Source organism: Lampetra planeri, chromosome 34 (genome assembly GCF_965212315.1).
Source record: "Lampetra planeri chromosome 34, kcLamPlan1.2.h2, whole genome shotgun sequence".
NCBI classification, from domain to species: domain Eukaryota; kingdom Metazoa; phylum Chordata; class Hyperoartia; order Petromyzontiformes; family Petromyzontidae; genus Lampetra; species Lampetra planeri.
This window is the reverse complement of record NC_136140.1, coordinates 11,864,087-11,887,554: the sequence shown is the minus strand read 5'-3', so window position 1 is coordinate 11,887,554 and position 23,468 is coordinate 11,864,087. Positions and strand designations below refer to the sequence as shown.

Here is a 23,468-nt window from a genome sequence, read left to right as displayed (position 1 = left end):
GTGTTAGTGTGGAGCCAGCGTGGTGTTAGTGTGGTGTTAGTGTGGAGCCAGCGTGGTGTTAGTGTGGTGTTAGTGTGGTGTTAGTGTGGAGCCAGCGTGGTGTTAGTGTGGTGTTAGTGTGGAGCCAGCGTGGTGTTAGTGTGGTGTTAGTGTGGAGCCAGCGTGGTGTTAGTGTGGTGTTAGTGTGGTGTTAGTGTGGAGCCAGCGTGGTGTTAGTGTGGTGTTAGTGTGGAGCCAGTGTGGTGTTAGTGTGGTGTTAGTGTGGAGCCAGCGTGGTGTTAGTGTGGTGTTAGTGTGTAGCCAGCGTGGTGTTAGTGTGGTGTTAGTGTGGAGACAGCGTGGTGTTAGTGTGGTGTTAGTGTGGTGTTAGTGTGGAGCCAGCGTGGTGTAGTGTGGTGTTAGTGTGGTGTTAGTGTGGTGTTAGTGGGGAGCCAGCGTGGTGTTAGTGTGGTGTTAGTGTTTAGCCAGCGTGGTGTTAGTGTGGTGTTAGTGTGGTGTTAGTGTGGTGTTAGTGTGGTGTTAGTGTGGAGCCAGTGTGGTGTTAGTGTGGTGTTAGTGTGGTGTTAGTGTGGTGTTAGTGTGGAGCCAGCTTGGTGTTAGTGTGGTGTTAGTGTGGTGTTAGTGTGGAGCCAGCGTGGTGTTAGTATGGTGTTAGTGTGGGGCCAGCGTGATGTTAATGTGGTGTTAGTGTGGTGTTAGTGTGGAGCCAGCGTGGTGTTAGTGTGGAGCCAGCGTGGTGTTAGTGTGGTGTTAATGTGGTGTTAGTGTGGAGCCAGCGTGGTGTTAGCGTGGTGTTAGTGTGGTGTTAGTGTGGAGCCAGCGTGGTGTTAGTGTGGTGTTAGTGTGGAGCCAGCGTGGTGTTAGCGTGGTGTTAGTGTGGTGTTAGTGTGGTGTTAGTGTGGAGCCAGTGTGGTGTTAGTGTGGTGTTAGTGTGGAGCCTGCGTGGTCTTAGTGTGGTGTTAGTGTGGTGTTAGTGTGGAGCCAGTGTGGTGTTAGTGTGGTGTTAGTGTGGTGTTAGTGTGGAGCCAGTGTGGTGTTAGTGTGGTGTTAGTGTGGTGTTAGTGTGGAGCCAGTGTGGTGTTAGTGTGGTGTTAGTGTGGAGCCAGCGTGGTGTTAACGTGGTGTTACTGTGGTGTTAGCGTGGTGTTAGCGTGGTGTTAGTGTGGAGCCAGCGTGGTGTTAGTGTGGTGTTAGTGTGGTGTTAGTGTGGTGTTAGCGTGGTGTTAGTGTGGAGCCAGCGTGGTGTTAGTGTGGAGCCAGCGTGGTGTTATTGTGGTGTTAGTGTGGTGTTAGCGTGGTGTTAGTGTGGTGTTAGTGTGGAGCCAGCGTGGTGTTAGTGTGGTGTTAGTGTGGAGCCAGCGTGGTGTTAGTGTGGTGTTAGTGTGGAGCCAGCGTGGTGTTAGTGTGCTGTTAGTGTGGTGTTAGTGTGGTGTTAGTGTGGAGCCAGTGTGGTGTTAGTGTGGAGCCAGCGTGGTGTTAGTGTGGAGCCAGCGTGGTGTTAGTGTGGTGTTAGTGTGGTGTTAGTGTGAAGCCAGCGTGGTGTTAGTGTGGAGCCAGTGTGGTGTTAGTGTGGAGCCAGCGTGGTGTTAGCGTGGTGTTAGTGTGGAGCCAGCGTGGTGTTAGTGTGGTGTTAGTGTGGTGTTAGTGTGGTGTTAGTGTGGAGCCAGTGTGGTGTTAGTGTGGTGTTAGTGTGGTGTTAGTGTGGAGCCAATGTGGTGTTAGTGTGGTGTTAGTGTGGAGCCAGCGTGGTGTTAGTGTGGTGTTAGTGTGGAGCCAGCGTGGTGTTAGTGTGGTGTTAGTGTGGTGTTAGTGTGGAGCCAGCGTGGTGTTAGTGTGGTGTTAGTGTGGAGCCAGCGTGGTGTTAGTGTGGTGTTAGTGTGGAGCCAGCGTGGTGTTAGTGTGGTGTTAGTGTGGTGTTAGTGTGGAGCCAGCGTGGTGTTAGTGTGGTGTTAGTGTGGTGTTAGTGTGGAGCCAGCGTGGTGTTAGTGTGGTGTTAGTGTGGAGCCAGCGTGGTGTTAGTGTGGTGTCAGTGTGGAGCCAGTGTGGTGTTAGTGTGGTGTTAGTGTGGAGCCAGCGTGGTGTTAGTGTGGTGTTAGTGTGGAGCCAGCGTGGTGTTAGTGTGGTGTTAGTGTGGAGCCAGCGTGGTGTTAGTGTGGTGTTAGTGTGGTGTTAGTGTGGAGCCAGCGTGGTGTAGTGTGGTGTTAGTGTGGTGTTAGTGTGGTGTTAGTGTGGAGCCAGCGTGGTGTTAGTGTGGTGTTAGTGTGGAGCCAGCGTGGTGTTAGTGTGGTGTTAGTGTGGTGTTAGTGTGGAGCCAGCGTGGTGTTAGTGTGGTGTTAGTGTGGTGTTAGTGTGGAGCCAGCGTGGTGTTAGTGTGGTGTTAGTGTGGTGTTAGTGTGGTGTTAGTGTTTAGCCAGCGTGGTGTTAGTGTGGAGCCAGCGTGGTGTTAGTGTGGTGTTAGTGTGGTGTTAGTGTGGTGTTAGTGTGGAGCCAGCGTGGTGTTAGTGTGGTGTTAGTGTGGAGCCAGCGTGGTGTTAGTGTGGTGTTAGTGTGGAGCCAGCGTGGTGTTAGTGTGGTGTTAGTGTGGTGTTAGTGTGGAGCCAGCGTGGTGTTAGTGTGGTGTTAGTGTGGTGTTAGTGTGGAGCCAGCGTGGTGTTAGTGTGGTGTTAGTGTGGAGCCAGCGTGGTGTTAGTGTGGTGTCAGTGTGGAGCCAGCGTGGTGTTAGTGTGGTGTTAGTGTGGAGCCAGCGTGGTGTTAGTGTGGTGTTAGTGTGGAGCCAGCGTGGTGTTAGTGTGGTGTTAGTGTGGAGCCAGCGTGGTGTTAGTGTGGTGTTAGTGTGGTGTTAGTGTGGAGCCAGCGTGGTGTAGTGTGGTGTTAGTGTGGTGTTAGTGTGGTGTTAGTGTGGAGCCAGCGTGGTGTTAGTGTGGTGTTAGTGTGGAGCCAGCGTGGTGTTAGTGTGGTGTTAGTGTGGGGTTAGTGTGGAGCCAGCATGGTGTTAGTGTGGTGTTAGTGTGGTGTTAGTGTGGAGCCAGCGTGGTGTTAGTGTGGTGTTAGTGTGGTGTTAGTGTGGTGTTAGTGTTTAGCCAGCGTGGTGTTAGTGTGGTGTTAGTGTGGTGTTAGTGTGGTGTTAGTGTGGTGTTAGTGTGGAGCCAGCGTGGTGTTAGTGTGGTGTTAGTGTGGGGCCAGCGTGTTGTTAATGTGGTGTTAGTGTGGTGTTAGTGTGGAGCCAGCGTGGTGTTAGTGTGGTGTTAATGTGGTGTTAGTGTGGAGCCAGCGTGGTGTTAGCGTGGTGTTAGTGTGGTGTTAGTGTGGAGCCAGCGTGGTGTTAGTGTGGTGTTAGTGTGGAGCCAGCGTGGTGTTAGCGTGGTGTTAGTGTGGTGTTAGTGTGGTGTTAGTGTGGAGCCAGTGTGGTGTTAGTGTGGTGTTAGTGTGGAGCCAGCGTGGTGTTAGTGTGGTGTTAGTGTGGTGTTAGTGTGGAGCCAGTGTGGTGTTAGTGTGGTGTTAGTGTGGTGTTAGTGTGGAGCCAGTGTGGTGTTAGTGTGGTGTTAGTGTGGTGTTAGTGTGGAGCCAGTGTGGTGTTAGTGTGGTGTTAGTGTGGAGCCAGCGTGGTGTTAACGTGGTGTTAGTGTGGTGTTAGCGTGGTGTTAGCGTGGTGTTAGTGTGGAGCCAGCGTGGTGTTAGTGTGGTGTTAGTGTGGTGTTAGTGTGGTGTTATCGTGGTGTTAGTGTGGAGCCAGCGTGGTGTTAGTGTGGAGCCAGCGTGGTGTTATTGTGGTGTTAGTGTGGTGTTAGCGTGGTGTTAGTGTGGTGTTAGTGTGGAGCCAGCGTGGTGTTAGTGTGGTGTTAGTGTGGAGCCAGCGTGGTGTTAGTGTGGTGTTAGTGTGGAGCCAGCGTGGTGTTAGTGTGGTGTTAGTGTGGTGTTAGTGTGGAGCCAGTGTGGTGTTAGTGTGGAGCCAGCGTGGTGTTAGTGTGGAGCCAGCGTGGTGTTAGTGTGGTGTTAGTGTGGTGTTAGTGTGGAGCCAGCGTGGTGTTAGTGTGGAGCCAGTGTGGTGTTAGTGTGGAGCCAGCGTGGTGTTAGCGTGGTGTTAGTGTGGAGCCAGCGTGGTGTTAGTGTGGTGTTAGTGTGGTGTTAGTGTGGAGCCAGTGTGGTGTTAGTGTGGTGTTAGTGTGGTGTTAGTGTGGAGCCAGTGTGGTGTTAGTGTGGTGTTAGTGTGGTGTTAGTGTGGTGTTAGTGTGGAGCCAGTGTGGTGTTAGTGTGGTGATAGTGTGGTGTTAGTGTGGAGCCAGCGTGGTGTTAGTGTGGTGTTAGTGTGGAGCCAGCGTGGTGTTAGTGTGGTGTTAGTGTGGTGTTAGTGTGGAGCCAGCATGGTGTTAGTGTGGTGTTAGTGTGGAGCCAGCGTGGTGTTAGTGTGGTGTTAGTGTGGAGCCAGCGTGGTGTTAGTGTGGTGTTAGTGTGGTGTTAGTGTGGAGCCAGCGTGGTGTTAGTGTGGTGTTAGTGTGGTGTTAGTGTGGAGCCAGCGTGGTGTTAGTGTGGTGTTAGTGTGGAGCCAGCGTGGTGTTAGTGTGGTGTCAGTGTGGAGCCAGTGTGGTGTTAGTGTGGTGTTAGTGTGGAGCCAGCGTGGTGTTAGTGTGGTGTTAGTGTGGAGCCAGCGTGGTGTTAGTGTGGTGTTAGTGTGGAGCCAGCGTGGTGTTAGTGTGGTGTTAGTGTGGAGCCAGCGTGGTGTAGTGTGGTGTTAGTGTGGTGTTAGTGTGGTGTTAGTGTGGAGCCAGCGTGGTGTTAGTGTGGTGTTAGTGTGGAGCCAGCGTGGTGTTAGTGTGGTGTTAGTGTGGTGTTAGTGTGGAGCCAGCGTGGTGTTAGTGTGGTGTTAGTGTGGAGCAAGTGTGGTGTTAGTGTGGTGTTAGTGTGGTGTTAGTGTGGAGCCAGTGTGGTGTTAGTGTGGTGTTAGTGTGGAGCCAGCGTGGTGTTAGTGTGGTGTTAGTGTGGAGCCAGCGTGGTGTTAGTGTGGTGTTAGTGTGGTGTTAGTGTGGAGCCAGCGTGGTGTTAGTGTGGTGTTAGTGTGGAGCCAGCGTGGTGTTAGTGTGGTGTTAGTGTGGAGCCAGCGTGGTGTTAGTGTGGTGTTAGTGTGGTGTTAGTGTGGAGCCAGCGTGGTGTTAGTGTGGTGTTAGTGTGGTGTTAGTGTGGAGCCAGCGTGGTGTTAGTGTGGTGTTAGTGTGGAGCCAGTGTGGTGTTAGTGTGGTGTCAGTGTGGAGCCAGTGTGGTGTTAGTGTGGTGTTAGTGTGGAGCCAGCGTGGTGTTAGTGTGGTGTTAGTGTGGAGCCAGCGTGGTGTTAGTGTGGTGTTAGTGTGGAGCCAGCGTGGTGTTAGTGTGGTGTTAGTGTGGTGTTAGTGTGGAGCCAGCGTGGTGTAGTGTGGTGTTAGTGTGGTGTTAGTGTGGTGTTAGTGTGGAGCCAGCGTGGTGTTAGTGTGGTGTTAGTGTGGTGTTAGTGTGGAGCCAGCGTGGTGTTAGTGTGGTGTTAGTGTGGTGTTAGTGTGGAGCCAGCGTGGTGTTAGTGTAGTGTTAGTGTGGTGTTAGTGTGGTGTTAGTGTTTAGCCAGCGTGGTGTTAGTGTGGAGCCAGCGTGGTGTTAGTGTGGTGTTAGTGTGGTGTTAGTGTGGTGTTAGTGTGGAGCCAGCGTGGTGTTAGTGTGGTGTTAGTGTGGAGCCAGCTTGGTGTTAGTGTGGTGTTAGTGTGGAGCCAGCGTGGTGTTAGTGTGGTGTTAGTGTGGTGTTAGTGTGGTGTTAGTGTGGAGCCAGTGTGGTGTTAGTGTGGTGTTAGTGTGGTGTTAGTGTGGAGCCAGTGTGGTGTTAGTGTGGTGTTAGTGTGGAGCCAGCGTGGTGTTAGTGTGGTGTTAGTGTGGAGCCAGCGTGGTGTTAGTGTGGTGTTAGTGTGGTGTTAGTGTGGTGTTAGTGTGGAGCCAGCGTGGTGTTAGTGTGGTGTTAGTGTGGAGCTAGCGTGGTGTTAGTGTGGTGTTAGTGTGGTGTTAGTGTGGAGCCAGCGTGGTGTTAGTGTGGTGTTAGTGTGGTGTTAGTGTGGAGCCAGCGTGGTGTTAGTGTGGTGTTAGTGTGGTGTTAGTGTGGAGCCAGCGTGGTGTTAGTGTGGTGTTAGTGTGGAGCCAGCGTGGTGTTAGTGTGGTGTCAGTGTGGAGCCAGTGTGGTGTTAGTGTGGTGTTAGTGTGGAGCCAGCGTGGTGTTAGTGTGGTGTTAGTGTGGAGCCAGCGTGGTGTTAGTGTGGTGTTAGTGTGGAGCCAGCGTGGTGTTAGTGTGGTGTTAGTGTGGTGTTAGTGTGGAGCCAGCGTGGTGTTAGTGTGGTGTTAGTGTGGAGCCAGCGTGGTGTTAGTGTGGTGTTAGTGTGGTGTTAGTGTGGAGCCAGCGTGGTGTTAGTGTGGTGTTAGTGTGGAGCCAGCGTGGTGTTAGTGTGGTGTTAGTGTGGTGTTAGTGTGGAGCCAGCGTGGTGTTAGTTTGGTGTTAGTGTGGTGTTAGTGTGGAGCCAGCGTGGTGTTAGTGTAGTGTTAGTGTGGTGTTAGTGTGGTGTTAGTGTTTAGCCAGCGTGGTGTTAGTGTGGAGCCAGCGTGGTGTTAGTGTGGTGTTAGTGTGGTGTTAGTGTGGAGCCAGCGTGGTGTTAGTGTGGTGTTAGTGTGGAGCCAGCGTGGTGTTAGTGTGGTGTTAGTGTGGAGCCAGCGTGGTGTTAGTGTGGTGTTAGTGTGGTGTTAGTGTGGAGCCAGCGTGGTGTTAGTGTGGTGTTAGTGTGGTGTTAGTGTGGTGTTAGTGTGGAGCCAGCGTGGTGTTAGTGTGGTGTTAGTGTGGAGCCAGCGTGGTGTTAGTGTGGTGTCAGTGTTGAGCCAGTGTGGTGTTAGTGTGGTGTTAGTGTGGAGCCAGCGTGGTGTTAGTGTGGTGTTAGTGTGGAGCCAGCGTGGTGTTAGTGTGGTGTTAGTGTGGAGCCAGCGTGGTGTTAGTGTGGTGTTAGTGTGGTGTTAGTGTGGAGCCAGCGTGGTGTAGTGTGGTGTTAGTGTGGTGTTAGTGTGGTGTTAGTGTGGAGCCAGCGTGGTGTTAGTGTGGTGTTAGTGTGGAGCCAGCGTGGTGTTAGTGTGGTGTTAGTGTGGTGTTAGTGTGGAGCCAGCATGGTGTTAGTGTGGTGTTAGTGTGGTGTTAGTGTGGAGCCAGCGTGGTGTTAGTGTGGTGTTAGTGTGGTGTTAGTGTGGTGTTAGTGTTTAGTCAGCGTGGTGTTAGTGTGGTGTTAGTGTGGTGTTAGTGTGGAGCCAGCGTGGTGTTAGCGTGGTGTTAGTGTTGTGTTAGTGTGGTGTTAGTGTGGAGCCAGCGTGGTGTTAGTGTGGTGTTAGTGTGGTGTTAGTGTTTTTCCAGCGTGGTGTTAGTGTGGTGTTAGTGTGGAGCCAGCGTGGTGTTAGTGTGGTGTTAATGTGGTGTTAGTGTGGAGCCAGCGTGGTGTTAGTGTGGTGTTAGTGTGGGGCCAGTGTGGTGTTAGTGTGGAGCCAGCGTGGTGTTAGCGTGGTGTTAGTGTGGTGTTAGTGTGGTGTTAGTGTGGAGCCAGCGTGGTGTTAGTGTGGAGCCAGCGTGGTGTTAGCGTGGTGTTAGTGTGGTGTTAGTGTGGTGTTAGTGTGGAGCCAGTGTGGTGTTAGTGTGGAGCCAGCGTGGTGTTAGTGTGGAGCCAGCGTGGTGTTAGCGTGGTGTTAGTGTGGTGTTAGTGTGGTGTTAGTGTGGAGCCAGTGTGGTGTTAGTGTGGTGTTAGTGTGGAGCCAGCGTGGTGTTAGTGTGGTGTTAGTGTGGAGCCAGTGTGGTGTTAGTGTGGTGTTAGTGTGGTGTTAGTGTGGAGCCAGTGTGCTGTTAGTGTGGTGTTAGTGTGGTGTTAGTGTGGAGCCAGTGTGGGGTTAGTGTGGTGTTAGTGTGGAGCCAGCGTGGTGTTAGTGTGGTGTTAGTGTGGAGCCAGCGTGGTGTTAGTGTGGTGTTAGTGTGGTGTTAGTGTGAAGCCAGCGTGGTGTTAGTGTGGTGTTAGTGTCGAGCCAGCGTGGTGTTAGTGTGGTGTTAGTGTGGAGCCAGTGTGGTGTTAGTGTGGTGTTAGTGTGGTGTTAGTGTGGAGCCAGTGTGGTGTTAGTGTGGTGTTAGTGTGGTGTTAGTGTGGAGCCAGTGTGGTGTTAGTGTGGTGTTAGTGTGGAGCCAGCGTGGTGTTAGTGTGGTGTTAGTGTGGTGTTAGTGTGGAGCCAGCGTGGTGTTAGTGTGGTGTTAGTGTGGTGTTAGTGTGGAGCCAGCGTGGTGTTAGTGTGGTGTTAGTGTGGAGCCAGCGTGGTGTTAGTGTGGTGTTAGTGTGGAGCCAGTGTGGTGTTAGTGTGGTGTTAGTGTGGAGCCAGCGTGGTGTTAGTGTGGTGTTAGTGTGGAGCCAGCGTGGTGTTAGTGTGGTGTTAGTGTGGAGCCAGCGTGGTTTTAGTGTGGTGTTAGTGTGGTGTTAGTGTGGAGCCAGCGTGGTGTAGTGTGGTGTTAGTGTGGTGTTAGTGTGGTGTTAGTGTGGAGCCAGCGTGGTGTTAGTGTGGTGTTAGTGTGGAGCCAGCGTGGTGTTAGTGTGGTGTTAGTGTGGTGTTAGTGTTGAGCCAGCGTGGTGTTAGTGTGGTGTTAGTGTGGTGTTAGTGTGGAGCCAGCGTGGTGTTAGTGTGGTGTTAGTGTGGTGTTAGTGTGGAGCCAGCGTGGTGTTAGTGTGGTGTTAGTGTGGTGTTAGTGTTGTGTTAGTGTGGAGCCAGCGTGGTGTTAGTGTGGTGTTAGTGTGGTGTTAGTGTTTAGCCAGCGTGGTGTTAGTGTGGTGTTAGTGTGGAGCCAGCGTGGTGTTAGTGTGGTGTTAGTGTGGTGTTAGTGTGGAGCCAGCGTGGTGTTAGTGTGGTGTTAGTGTGGGGCCAGCGTGGTGTTAGTGTGGTGTTAGTGTGGTGTTAGTGTGGAGCCAGCGTGGTGTTAGTGTGGAGCCAGCGTGGTGTTAGTGTGATGTTAGTGTGGTGTTAGTGTGGAGCCAGCGTGGTGTTAGTGTGGTGTTAGTGTGGTGTTAGTGTGGAGCCAGCGTGGTGTTAGCGTGGTGTTAGTGTGGTGTTAGTGTGGAGCCAGCGTGGTGTTAGTGTGGTGTTAGTGTGGAGCCAGCGTGGTGTTAGCGTGGTGTTAGTGTGGTGTTAGTGTGGTGTTAGTGTGGTGTTAGTGTGGAGCCAGTGTGGTGTTAGTGTGGTGTTAGTGTGGAGCCAGCGTGGTGTTAGTGTGGTGTTAGTGTGGTGTTAGTGTGGAGCCAGTGTGGTGTTAGTGTGGTGTTAGTGTGGTGTCAGTGTGGAGCCAGTGTGGTGTTAGTGTGGTGTTAGTGTGGTGTTAGTGTGGAGCCAGTGTGGTGTTAGTGTGGTGTTAGTGTGGAGCCAGCATGGTGTTAGTGTGGTGTTAGTGTGGTGTTAGTGTGGAGCCAGTGTGGTGTTAGTGTGGTGTTAGTGTGGAGCCAGCGTGGTGTTAGCGTGGTGTTAGTGTGGTGTTAGTGTGGTGTTAGTGTGGTGTTAGTGTGGAGCCAGCGTGGTGTTAGTGTGGAGCCAGCGTGGTGTTAGTGTGGTGTTAGTGTGGAGCCAGCGTGGTGTTAGTGTGGTGTTAGTGTGGTGTTAGTGTGGAGCCAGCGTGGTGTTAGTGTGGTGTTAGTGTGGTGTTAGTGTGAAGCCAGCGTGGTGTTAGTGTGGTGTTAGTGTGGTGTTAGTGTGGAGCCAGCGTGGTGTTAGTGTGGTGTTAGTGTGGTGTTAGCGTGGTGTTAGTGTGGTGTTAGTGTGGAGCCAGCGTGGTGTTAATGTGGAGCCAGCGTGGTGTTAGTGTGGTGTTAGTGTGGTGTTAGCGTGGTGTTAGTGTGGTGTTAGTGTGGAGCCAGCGTGGTGTTAGTATGGTGTTAGTGTGGTGTTAGCGTGGTGTTAGTGTGATGTTAGTGTGGAGCCAGCGTGGAGCCAGCCTGGTGTTAGTGTGGTGTCAGCATAGTTCCAGCGTGGTGTTAGTGTGGTGTTAGTGTGGTGTTAGCGTGGTGTTAGTGTGTTGTTAGTGTGGTGTTAATGTGGAGCCAGCGTGGTGTTAGTGTGGTGTTAGTGTGGAGCCAGCGTGGTGTTAGTGTGGAGCCAGCGTGGTGTTAGTGTGGTGTTAGTGTGGTGTTAGTGTGGTGTTAGCGTGCTGTTAGTGTGGTGTTAGTGTGGAGCCAGCGTGGTGTTAGTGTGGTGTTAGTGTGGAGCCAGCGTGGAGCCAGAGCCAGCCGTGTCTCATGGAGCACGGGGCGCGCGGTCGATGCTGGCGCTTCCTGGGGCGTTCCCCGCGGCTGCGGCCAGGTGATGTCCCGTGCGGGTAGCAGCCACACGCGTGCCGCAACGAAGCGCGTTCTGATGAGTGTGAGCGTGTGGGGCTGGTGGGGAGCGGTAGTGTAGCAGTTACTACGCTACGACACCTGTCATGGGCCTCTCCTTGGTCGACTCAGCCTCAAATGACTACTTGGTGTGACGTGTAAACATCGCCCCCTAGCGTGATGCTGGCCACCCACCTCCTCGTGTGCCGTGCCGGACTTCATTGGTGGTCGCTAGCAGCACTTTCCCCAACCGCCCGTTGAGCTATACGGGGGAACTTTGTCTTTGTAGAGGTTGTGTATTCTGCCCCTATTCTCCATGGGTTTCCTCCGATTTCTCCGTTTTACTCCCATAGATAAAAAAACTGAAGAAAAACACCACGTATCATGTAACTGGTATTAATCAAACTATCCCAATGCTGAAACATTGCCTGCAAAAAGTGCTGAATTGGGATCACACGGGACCCTCCTGCAAATAGTCTTGAGACTCGTTGAGGCTCTCCTGGTTAACCAAGCCTCACCAATAAGTAACATCGTCAAGAAGTCCACATTGAAGGGGGTTTCGTTTAAACCCGCCACCACCCTACACACCCAACCACCAGTCAGGTAAACCCGCGACATTTATTTACAATTCGAGTGCGATGTTTCTTTGGCGATTACAACCAGCTTGATCAGGCGATTTGCCAGAAGTGTGAAGACGTCTTCCTGTTTCGATAGAGGGGAGTAAAGGTGATGGCATCACTGTCAGCGAAGACCAGAGGGAGGTTGATGGAGTCGTATGACAATGAATCATGTTAATCTGAGAATACGCAGCAGCTGTTTCTTGGTTGGGTTATTCACAGTTCATGAACACACAGTGGGGATGCTTTTGTGTTCAGTTTCGTGTCCCACCCCGCACCTCCGATGAGCACCCTCGGCAGCATGACGCCTCTTACTCCCGGACCGTGTCTCAAAATGACGCAGCTTCGTCTTATCTGGGTCAGGAGGTCACAACACCGCCCCGAATAAGGGCCCACGCTGACGCACACATACAAGACAAAGATTCACCCATATAGCCTTAACAGACTGTTGGGGAAAGTGCTGTTAGAGAGCACCTATAAAGGCCGGCACGGCACACGAGGGAGTGGGTGACCAGCACCACGCCCGGCCACCTTTGTCTCCCGAGTGGCGATGTTCACACACTGTACCAGGCAGTCATTTGAGGCTGAGTCGACCTCGGGGAGGTCCAGGACCGGTTCAGATAATCGTCACTGGTGTTGGCCGTGAGCGGGAATCGAACTCGGGACACCTGGTTCGTTACACAGCGCGCCAACCGCGACACTACCACTGCACACACACACACTCATTCACATTTACACTCATCAATATACATAGACTAATCAATACACACACACACACTCATCCACACTCATCAATACACACACACTCATCCCTGCACACAGACACGAATGCGTTCGTGTGCACGGCATATGTAACGCACCATGAAAGGTATCCTTGACCCCACTATGAAATGTGTAATCATCCATTCCTACATACGGAGATAAAGTACACTGTGCAGCCTACATAGGCTCCTGGGGCAGTTAGCGAGCACCTATTAAGGTAGCACGAAAGCGCATGATGAGGCAGTGGTGTAGTCAGCACCATGTTTGGCCGCGTTTGTTTTCTCTGATACGAACACAATACTGCACTCATATGAGGATGATTTGACCTAGGGCAGGTCCAGAGCCGGTTCAGATGTCACTTGGCACTGATGTTAGCAGTGGTCGGGAATTGAACCCAGGTCAACAGGTTCGTAGTGCAGTGCGCCAACCGCTGCACAACCGCTCCGCATACACTGACACACACGCACACACACACGAATGCGCATGCGTACAGGCGACACATCATACAATGAAATACATCCATTGACCCGGGCATAATGTATGTGCATACATTCACCCATACACGTGTGTGTATGGTATGGATGAGTGTGTGTGTCAGTGTGTGTGCACTCTCGCAGAACAAAGTAGCACAAAAATAACTTGACAGACCGGCGTCCTGTGGGAAATAGATATCGCACTTTACTTAGTGTCTTAAATCTACAAGCTCTTCAATAAATATCCCTACAAGAACAGAGTACAAAGCATCGTGGGGAGGGGAAGGGGGGTGGGTGACATTTCTTCTGCGAGTGGTTTATTTAAATAATTGAACCGGAGCCGTCGTAAGCGTTCCGGCCGGACACTCCGGCTGGGGCTGCCGCCTTCATCGGATCAATCGCCCGCGGGAATTGAGACTTCTCCGGCAAGGTTTCGAGGTGGGGGTGGTGGGGGTGTTCTGCCGTGGAGTGGCCGGCTGGCACACACCTCCACCGCCAGACCCCCACGGACATCACCAAACAATCAAAATAAATCACCACCAATGAAAACAAATGTTTCACTCGGGCGCTGAACGCGATCGACGGGTTCTCTATCTGTCCGTCTGAGCTGGAACGCGTGCGACCACTTTTGAAAAAAAAGAACGCAACGAACATTGTTTAACACAGCGGTGAAATTTAGAATGCTGACCGGCTCCACGAGCACGGTTGGGAGCAGTCGACTCCGATAGCTATAAGTCCATCACCCACAATAACCGCTGAACCCGTTAAGCGATGGATCGCGGAGAGTCGCGGCACGCACACGTGCACACACGCACGCACACGTGCACACACGCACGCACACGTGCACACACGCACGCACACGTGCACACGCGCACGCACACACACGCACGCACACGTGCACACACGCACGCACACGTGCACGCGCGCGTGCAGCAGAGCACTCCCCACGCCCGAGCTGGAATTGCCATTTTAGATTCAATGAGAGACATCTCGGGCAGAGTTACTGCCATCTGCATTTGAATTAATAACGGTCTCTAAATGACAATTCGACCGTTACAGTGAAGGGCAAAGGGCCGACGAGTCGACGTTTGGGGTTTGGGCTGAGATGAGGGAAGGTGAGATGAGGGAAGGTAAGATGAGGGAAGGTGAGATGGGTACTGTGAGGGGAAGGGGTTGTAAAATACGTAAAACGAACGACACCGATCCTACAGGCCCGCTGGCAAAATTCCCGACGAACAAGACACAAGGCAGCAACAGCAGCAGCAGCTCACCACACACGAGCCACGCCACTCGGCCGCCCTACGCGCTAACGCGGTCTCGCCGTCACCGCGGAACAATCCTATCACCCGCCCCGTCCGTACCGGTGCCTCGCCGCATCGCGCCACCCAACAATGTGGTCTGGAACCAAGGCAACAAAGCAAGCCACGCTCCGTGAAATCGCACCAATGTCCGCGGTAATTGACGCAAACCGCACGCCACCCCTCCCACCACCCCAGCAGCAGCAACGGCACTCGGGCAGGGCTTGGCTCGCAGCTGAGAAAGGACGGCGGGGCTCGCTGCCTCGTGAAATCCCTGCGGTGCTCGCGGACTCGCACGTGGCTTATTGCTACTTGCCGGACCATTAGGTTAATTCCTCTGTTAAGTCGGAGCCTCAGACGCACGGCTATTATTGCGCGCGGATACCGCGTCTCGGGAGAGAGAGAGAGAAAGAGCGCGCGCGAGTGGCGCAGTGGCACCCGCTCGGGGCCCGCTTGACACCCGACACGAGCTAAGCCGCGGCCAGCACCGTGCCAGGCGCGAGCGTCCAACAACAGCAACAGCAGCCGCCGCCTGTGGTGCCAGCGCGCAGGCGGCTGTGCCCTTCACGAGTTGAACTTCGCCGGTGGCGCCAACCTGACCATGATCCCTTGCAGCCACTGCGCTTGCTACCGCCGCTGCTGCTGCGTGAAAATGTTGAGTTTAAAATCCTCCAAGAAAGAGAAACGAGAGAGAAGGATAATGGACGGCAGGTTGCCCACATTACAGACCCCGTCTACCGAGCCGTGGTGGGGCGCTGCTGCTGCTGCAGTGGAGGCGAGCGTCCCGTGCCGTGGCGGAGAGAAGGAGTTGAGCACGGCGTGAGGTCAGAGAAGCCGTGCATGGTGCGGTTGCATTTTCGCGATGGAACGAACACAATTACGAAACCAATTTTTTGTTTTTGTTCACCCCTAATTCTCTTGTGCCGTCACTACACGAAACGCAAGCGGCCGTTGTCAGTGGCACGTTGACGTCATACGGGTGGAGCGGTGGCGCAGGGGTTAGCGCACTGTGCGATAACAATCGTGGCGGCTCGAGTTTGATTCCCGGCCATGACTGTCACCAGTGGCGAGCGGAATCACAACCGGTCCTGTGTTTCCTCCCCCATACACCCCTCGCGACGACCCTCACCACCACTTCACCAAACCCACACTGACCAGCATGGTGAAGTATGGTCAAAGAAACTCCACAACCGTCGCGGTGTGGGGAAAAAGACGTTCATCCAGCAGTGGATTGACAAAGGGTTCTAAATAATAACAACGATGAATTGTATATGGTAGGCCGACGTTTTGGCGAATGGTCATAAGTGAGAGAGAGAGGACAGAGAGATGTTGAGTACAATTTGGAGATCGCACGTTACAATGGGACCCTGAGAAAACTGGGACACTGGATTAAAGTTGACCAATTACGTTTTGAATCGACAAATCAGCAGCTTGTCTATGAATGTAACATCAAACAGACCCTCAGAAAGTCAACAAATATGCAGTGTTTATGAACCGAGTTTAAGCAAAAAATTTTTTTTTGTAAATGCATTATAGAGAATCAAAACGATACTGGTTTAGTGTCCATTATTATTTTGTACAGCTTCATCCAGCAGTGGACAGATCATGACTGATGATGATGGATGAAGACAGTGTCAAGAGAGGCTATTGCATTTAGACACTTCAAGAATACCAAATATTGTTGTTGAATTATTTGCAGGTAAAAGCCACACCTGGCTGCAACTCAAACAACCTCCAAAATGCCACCAAACCAATCCCTATGTCATACTATCTCCACTCTAAAGAAGGGCCATTGCCCGAAACGTCCGCTTATCTATAATGACTACTACGACTACTACACACGAAATCCGTTACACGAGGCGGTGCTAACGACGTGCCACGGCGCCGCCGGCTCCACTCTCAAAAGCGACGACGGCATCGTCCGAGTGGCTTCGAGCGGCCACGGCGCGGGTGACGCAGCGCGCGCGCGCGAGAGACGGAGCGAGCACGCGTGGGATTAACGCGCGCCGACGAGCGCCAATAAACTCCGGCGGGAGGTCGACGGGGCCCCCAACCCCCTCCCCCCGTGGTATTTTAGTCGCCTGCTGGACGAGACGAAGCCCCCCCCTCCTCCCCCCTCACAACCCCCGGATTAAAAGGGACATTGCGCAGGAGTGGCACTGCCACACCGTCGCATGTCACCTCGATGTCACTGCTGTGCCACTGCGGGGGAAGGTTGCGCCGGCTGTGTGGGGAGGAGCGCTGCTGCCGCCATCTGCGGATTGCTCTTTTTTTCGAAGGCAATGCGTAAAAAAAAACGAAATAACGTTTTCTCCCAGCCGGGGAGGAGGGGGGGTGAAGGTTAATAACTTGCCGATTACAGTTATGAGAAAGCGAAATAAAAATTGGCTCGTCAAATTTAAAAGGTATTGCTTCGCTGCCTTTATTTACGGGGCCGCTGCCACATCAGATGTGGGGACACGGGAACAGAAAAATAGATTTATTTTTCGCAGGAGTGAAGGGAGCTGGGGGGTTCTCTGTGGGGGCCACGTGGCAGTGGTTCCCGAGGCCGCCGAGTTGTGCGGCCGCCACCTCCCGCAGGTGGCCCGGCTTCGTTTCGAGCGACCGAGAGACAACCGCGGCCCCACCGCCACCACCAACCGCAAGCGATGGCACCACCGACTGACAAGCAGGGGGGTGGCGAACTCAGTGATGGGCGAGGGCTGCATGAGGGGGGGGGGGGTCCGGTCCGGGGCAGAGCCGACGTGATGCTGCAGATATTGAGCAGGAATAAAGCAGAATGGTTCGCGGGGAGCAGCTGTAGTCGAGGGGACGGGACACGTGGAGGCTGAGTGTAGCCGTGTGGAGCTTTAGGCGAGGCGATAAGCAATGGATAGGCTTAGTTTAACATGCGAACAATGCGGGTTGAAGTGTCGGTCTCGGGATACAGGGTACCTTTTATATCCACTCGGTCCCTCCGTGAGGCTCGAGAGATGTGATTTTAACCGTAACAATTGTGCACTTATTTTACTGTTAACATCAAGTCAATTGGCTCTGACCTGTCCACTGGGTGAAGGGATTAAACCCCCCTCCCGCTCCTCGCTAACCAAAGTCCGATAAGTATGGGGATACGAGCCCCGAAATCCCCCCATACCTCCCACCCCCTTACCATGTGGGTCACGTGGCATGTATGTACTTCTCGCAGCTGAAGATCACACTTGGTGATGATGATAATGACGGGACAGTGACACAGCATGTGAGTGCCTCACAATGCGAGTCTTCAATCAGTGCGCGCTACCTGCTGCGGGGCACGCGGTCCCGACACGGGGCCACTCGCAACAACAACAAAAACATGGGAACAAAAAAATGAAAAAAGCTTGGAGAGGTGCATGCTGGGAATTCCACCGAGAGACGGAACGAAGAACGCGCGGACTTCAGAGACGCGCGCAAGTTCATGGGATCGTTCAAACTGTGAAGCAGCGTGAGCCGGTTTGGGCAGCGCACGTCATGGCTAGAAGGACGACGGTCGATGGTCAAGCGTAGTTAAGGAGTGGCAGCCAAGGAATGGGAACGCGTCCAAGAGGTACGACCACCGAGGGGAGATGGAGCGATGGAATCAGCTCGCGTACCGATGCTGGGTGGATTGTCACATCGCGGCAGGATTGTGAGAGATGGCGACGGCCTAGGTAGGCCTTAATCCAGCAGTGGATTGATCATAGCCGATGATGATGATGAAGCCAGTGCTGGTGCTGCTGAGGCCAGTTCATCTGGCAGGGGGGCGGGGTGGTGGCGCTTCGCTCACCTCGGCTCACCCTCCACTCACCCCGTCTCTCGACCAATCAGAGACACACACAACGGTCAACAGGTCGCGCACAAGTGGAGGGCGGCTGCTCCCGAGAGACGCGAGCCGCCGAGAGGCTCCGGCTAATCGCCGCTTCGCGCACTCGCGGCACGGCACTTCAACGGCGGCCCCTGGCGCCTCGTTCGCAAAACAAGGACAGAGAGACACCCCCCACCCCCACCGGCTCCCCCCACCGTGTCGCTACGCAGACTGTTGGGGCAAGTGCTGTGACGGGGCGTCTTTGAAGGACGACGCACGTCGCGCGAAGAGGTTGGTTTTGTGTTAGAGACCTCGCCCACCCACCCGCCCGCCCGCCTGTCTCCCGCAGTGCTGATTTTGACACACCGCACCGGGTACTCGTTTTAGGTTGAGGCGACCTAGGGGAAGCCCAGGAGCGGTTCAGATAATCGTTAATGGTGAGTGGGATCGTAGCCCAGCGCGCTAACCACTGCGACACCGCTCCCTCCCAATCCCTCGAAGACAAAGATCCCCCGTGTAGCTTTAACAGACTGTAGGGGCAAGTGCTGTTGGCGAGCACCTATGAAGACCGGAACGGCACACGGGGCGGGGGGGATAACAAACACCACACTCGGCCGCCTTTGTCTCCCTAGTGGCGATGTTTTAAACATTGCACCATTTAAGATGAATCAACCTACGGTAAGTGCCCTGAACCGTTTCAGATGTATTCATCACGGATGTTAACGTGAGCGGAAATCGTAGCGCAGTGCGCTAACCACTGCGCCACCACTCCCTCCCTCCCTCCACACGCACACACTGCACTTGCTGAATTGCTTTAGCGAGCATCGATTTTGGTTGCCGGCCTTGGAGGATTGTTGCATTCGGTGTTATTGTCGTTTTGCTGGATGTGAGTAGATTAGGAACCACTTAAAGTGGGCGACCTCATCGACGCGAGCACACGCGGTCAGTGGCCGTGCGGTGGCCACGAAGCCTCGGCCACGGCCGCAGGTGGCGAAGGGCGGGGGACTGGGGAGGGGGTTCTCCGCTCCTCCTCCTATAGCGGCGTTAATCACCGCCCCCACCCCCGCCCCACATCTGCCACCAGAGTTCTGGCACAACTACGCGAAATGCCAGTTTGCTTATTGTCATAGATTTTTTTTCCCTTCACAATTCCCATGGCTGAGCATTTAATGGGACTCTGTGATCACGGAGAGACAGTTTGGGGTTTCCCCCCCCCCCTTCTTTTAAACATTTATACTGAGCGTGGGAGGAAATTAAATCGATGGGAAGTTGGGCACCTGGACAGTTCTTTTGAGAAATGACCGAGTTCCGTCGCTCGATTCCATGGAGGGCGAGGGCCCGGCTTATGCTCTATGCATGTTGTACGCATGTTGTACGCATGTTGAACTTCTCTCGCACCGTACGTATCCAACCGCGATAATCGGAGGTCCGGGGGGAAGGACAACAAACTAAGCACAAACATCAGTTATAAAGAAATGAGTTTGTCAATCTAGATGATTTAAAAGTGCATAGCTCCAGTGGCTTCCTAATATCGGAGGGAAGAGCGTTCCAGACGGCCGCAGAAGCGCATCTGAAAGTGCGCAATGCGGTGACCACCACCGTCTTTGTTCGATGGTTCACCAAAATCCGCTGCTGTGAGGATGACCGGACATCGCGTGATGGTTTCTGCCCCTTGACGAAATCAACAAGGTATTGTGGTGCATTTGTGGCAAGCACTTTGTGTTTTATGAGTGCATCCTCCATCTATTCCGTTCCGGGTCTGTGGCCTGTTTATTAATGCAACATTCCATAGCTGTTCTACGGAAATCACTTCTTTGCTATGCACTTTAGACAAACACAGCCGACCTGAATTGAATGCTTTAGCAAAATAGAAAACAGATTATTATAGAGAGGAAAAAAATCAAACGAAATCTGATTTTAAAAGAACGCCGCATGGCTGTGGCGTGCGGGGGACATCCGGGAGATGCCGCCTACCCCTCCTCTCCTCCTCCTACTCCTCGAACATTCCACCGTGGCGTGATATGAACGGAGTGACCGTTTTAAGCAAATTCGCACGCGCACAACAATAATTAACACTGCGCCCCGGTCGAGAGCGAGCTAATCCCAATTAAAAGTAAAGAGCACGTGTCGATGAGGCTCTGATTGTAAACCAATCAAATTGCATACACGTCAATCCAGTGATGTATTTCACGCGCATCCAGAGAATCGATCCAGTTCTCATCTCCACTCCAACCCTCTGGCTCCGCGCCACATCAATGCGGCCTCGCCATGCACACGTGCGCGTGGGCACACGTGCGCGTGGGCACACGAACACAAATACGATCCCTGCCTCCTCCCACCGGATAGCCTTATCAGACTGTTGGGGCAAGTGCTGTTCCCGAGCACCTATAAATACACACACGTGCCCACGCCTACAGACACACACAAATGTAGACATACACGCGCACACATATATATAAAGATATAAATACATGTGCACGCAGACGAGGACACGCACACACCTACAAATACACACAGACATAGACGTACACAAATAACCCCCCCCCCCCCCCATATAGCCTGTACAGACTGTTGGGGCAAATGCTTTTAGCGAACGCCTATGAAGGTCGGCACGGCACACGACGACGACCTCCTCATGTGCGTCCGGAGGCCTTCGATTGCCCAGCCCTGATGTTTACAACACCGCACCAGGTACTGTACTCATTTCAGGCTCTGTCGATCTAGGGGAGACCCAGGACCAGTTCAGAAATTCGTCACCGATGTTAGCCGCCATGGGCGAGAATCGAACTAGGTTCGGCAGGTTTGTAGCGTGGTGCGCTAACCACACCGCTCCCCACACACAGAGATGCACACAGACGCGCACACACAGATGTGTATACATACACAGACGTACGCACGCAGCCGCACCCATACAGACGCACGCACGCAGACGCAGGCCACTTCCACTGCGGGACACGGATACGCGCGAGAACGACGAACAGCAGCCACAGTATCCCTCGTCGTCCTACTCTCTGCACGCCCCATCAGACAGCACTGCACCACCACCCACGCACGACTTCCACTGTGGTCGCAGACTCAACGGCAATCGACCCTGACCCTGCTCAGCTATTCCAACAGGGACGAACGAGGGTGGCAGACGCGGGGTCAAGCCAATGACCAATCCACGAACCGAGCAACTGAGCGAGCCACCAAGCCACTGACCGAGCCACTGAGCGAACCGCCCCCCAGAGTGGGCAAAATGTCCATGGTCACCCCGTTTCCATTTTCGCACACGCGACAAACCTCGTGTGTGCGAGTCTCGCGGGCAGCTCCAATAAAAAATGAACCCAACAGCCATGGCCCGTAGCCCAACACTGAGTATGCACACCTTGAGACTACAGCGACATGAGGAGTGTTTGCAAACATCACACAACCGAGCGCACAGCTGTTGCACCGGGCAGGCACGCATGTGGGCATGGACAGGGGTACGCACGTGGACACGGACGTCCCTACAGAGCCAGGAGAAGAGCAGAGTTCACACTTTACACAACGCGCGAACACGCGCGCACGTCTAACAAAGCCCTAGGTCAGTATACGACTCCACATGGGTTCATCTTCCTACGTGGGATTTGAGTCACTACTTATTATTATCATTATGAGAGTGTTTATGATGATTATTACAAGACTATCAATCACGTCTGTTTCGGTTTCTGTCGCGTGCCTCTCGTTGCGTTCATCCTTTCCCGCGATGTAACGCGACAACGTCCCCGTGTCCGTCCTCGGCGTCTTGCGACGTCGAGCAAAATAAACGCGGGTACTCGCTAGCTCGAGACAAAGGAAAAGAGCGGACCGCGGGGGGGGGGGGGGGGTCTAAGACTAGAAGAGGGGCAGCCGAGTTCTACAGCTAGGGGGAGGGGGGGGCAGTTTACCTACAAATATCTACAACTTCCATTCCCAAAAAACAAACAAACATCAAACATCACACGACAGCTCCCGTCTCGTGAACAGCATATATTAAATATCGTCATCTATAATAGATAATACATCTCCCTAAGCTCGCGGAACGTGTTGGTTGTGGTTGGGCAGGCGACGGGGGCCGAGTGGGTGGGGGGAGCTCCCGATGCCACCCCGATGGTCTTGGGGGGGGGGGGGAGGCGGGGGATAAAAGTGAAGGGGGGCCGGGAGTGGTGGCGGTGGAGGTCGTACATCAGCGCGACTCGTGCCGGTGTGCCGCTGACCCTCTGGCCATTAACAAACACGGCCTGTGCACCCCCCCCCCCCTCCGATCGACTGCGAGTAATTAACGATTCCTACGCCACCTTCACCTCCCGCCTTCCATTTCTCATCCCCTCCGCCTCCACAGTCACCCCGGCTCCCCGCTCTGCAGGTGGATTCGTTTCGTTTAAAAAATAAATACGTTTTTAATTGGCCCGGGTAAAATATTCAATCCTTCTTGCTTTCTTTCTCCTCTCTCTCTCCACCCTCTTCGTTCCGTCGCCTCAGACGAGTGACTCCATGCTCTCGGCGGGATCCGGTTCGTCGGGCAGGACGGCTGCTCCATTTCGGTCCGGTGCGGCACATCCGTTCCGGGTTTCCCTGCTCGCCACCAGGCTCAGCACAGCCTTGTAGAGGAACTGGTACTGCTCCTGTGCAACGGCAGACAAAGACAAAGATCCCATCGCGTGTAATCTTAACAGACTGTTGAAACGAGTGCTGTCAGCGAGTAGCACCTATTACAGCCGGTCCTCCGTACAAGCGGGCGGGTGGCCATTACCCCACGCCCGGCCGCCTTCGTCTCCCCAGTGGCGATGTTCACACACCACACCGGGTACTGATTTGAGGCTGAGTCGACCTAGAGGGAGGCCCAGCACCGGTTAAAAAAATCGTCACCGGTGTTGGCCGTGAGCGGGATTCGAGCTCGGGTCGCCTGATTGGCGGCGCAGGCACGTTAATCGCTGCGCCACCGCTCGCACGTTTCCACGCACAGACACACACTACGCACGCAAGCGTGTCGTTTTGTAATTCCTCCAACATGCACCTCGCCCATGTACGTGAACGCATCTCTGCGTGGTTCATAAAGCCGGTGTGCTTCTCGTTTTCTGTCAGATTAGAGATCGCGGGGCATTTTTCACGGCTTCTAAGAGGAGGCATGGCCGCATGGAACGCACCGCGCGCATCCGCCGCAAGATGTAATTGAATGCACGATGGAGCCGCGATGCCGCAAGCCTAAGAAATCGGGTCCATTAAGCTAAAATGTCTTCTCGTTTTGCACGAAATTGCAGCTCTGGAGGATCGTTTTAAGTGGGTCTACAAGCCCCCTAACGAGCCACGCGAAGGCGCCCCCCCGCAATCTGCCATCCGACGCGAAATTGGACTTGCACGCCAGCTCGCTGGCATTATGAACGGGGCCGCCGACATAAAAAAAAGCGCGTCAATTTCAGCTAGCCGCTCATTTATTTTTCGTCGTTAACCACTCGTCGTCCGCGCCACCATATAAAAAAGCAGGCGTGCTCCGTGCAACCAGCGCGGAGCTGTGGGGGCGGCCTTTTCGGAGCGATGAGTGCCGTGATCTGGGTGGAGGGGGGAAGTGGGGGGTGGCTGAGCACCGTCTCAATAATTTAACGCCAGTGACGCCGACGAACGAACGGGGGGGTCTCTGTGGTTGACCATTTCTGCAGCGAAGGGCCCGCTCGAGGTGCGAGAGAGTTGGGCGCCGAGCAATTAAGCGGCACGGAAGTGGCCCGGATGCGTGTTGAACTTCTTTCGCACCGTACGTAGCCAACCGTGCTAATCGGAAGTGTGGGAAAAGGACAACAAAGGCCTGGTTGTGCGGGGGTCATAGCACCGAGCCGCCACCACCGCGAGGCCGGGTAATAAATCTGGATTTCAGCCGCCCGGCCACACAGAGATTAAACCGGGTCCTCGAGCGTAGCGAGCAGACGGTCTCAGCCGGGCCACAAATGACTCGCTCACAGAGAGGTCCACAGACTCGCCTGGCGACCCATAGAATGATATCGAGATCCGTGGATGTAACGCGGATGACCGATGATAGCCTCACGGAGGCCGAGTCGGAATCAGAACCTGGGTGCTCGCCATTGCGGCGAGGCAGTGGGCCTCAGCCCGGTCGCCGGCGGCCGCGCAAGAATGCACCGAAGTAAAATGTTGCCCTTCAC

At 53.9% G+C, this 23,468-nt stretch overlaps 2 protein-coding genes across 2 annotated transcripts in view; both read right to left on the bottom strand.

The window, feature by feature from the left end:
• LOC144729967 (chloride anion exchanger-like) overlaps positions 1-11,287 on the bottom strand; it is a 135,722-nt gene extending 124,435 nt beyond the window's left edge. The window contains 1 exon segment of the mRNA XM_078610396.1: positions 11,263-11,287. Coding sequence (XP_078466522.1) covers positions 11,263-11,287 — 25 coding nt within the window.
• A 6,369-nt stretch (positions 11,288-17,656) lies between these two features.
• LOC144729966 (receptor-type tyrosine-protein phosphatase gamma-like) overlaps positions 17,657-23,468 on the bottom strand; it is a 455,918-nt gene continuing 450,106 nt past the window's right edge. Inside the window, exon 29 of the mRNA XM_078610395.1 lies at positions 17,657-21,941. Within this exon, the coding sequence (XP_078466521.1) occupies positions 21,795-21,941 (147 nt within the window). The 3' untranslated portion in view covers positions 17,657-21,794. The remainder of the gene's footprint in view (positions 21,942-23,468) is intronic.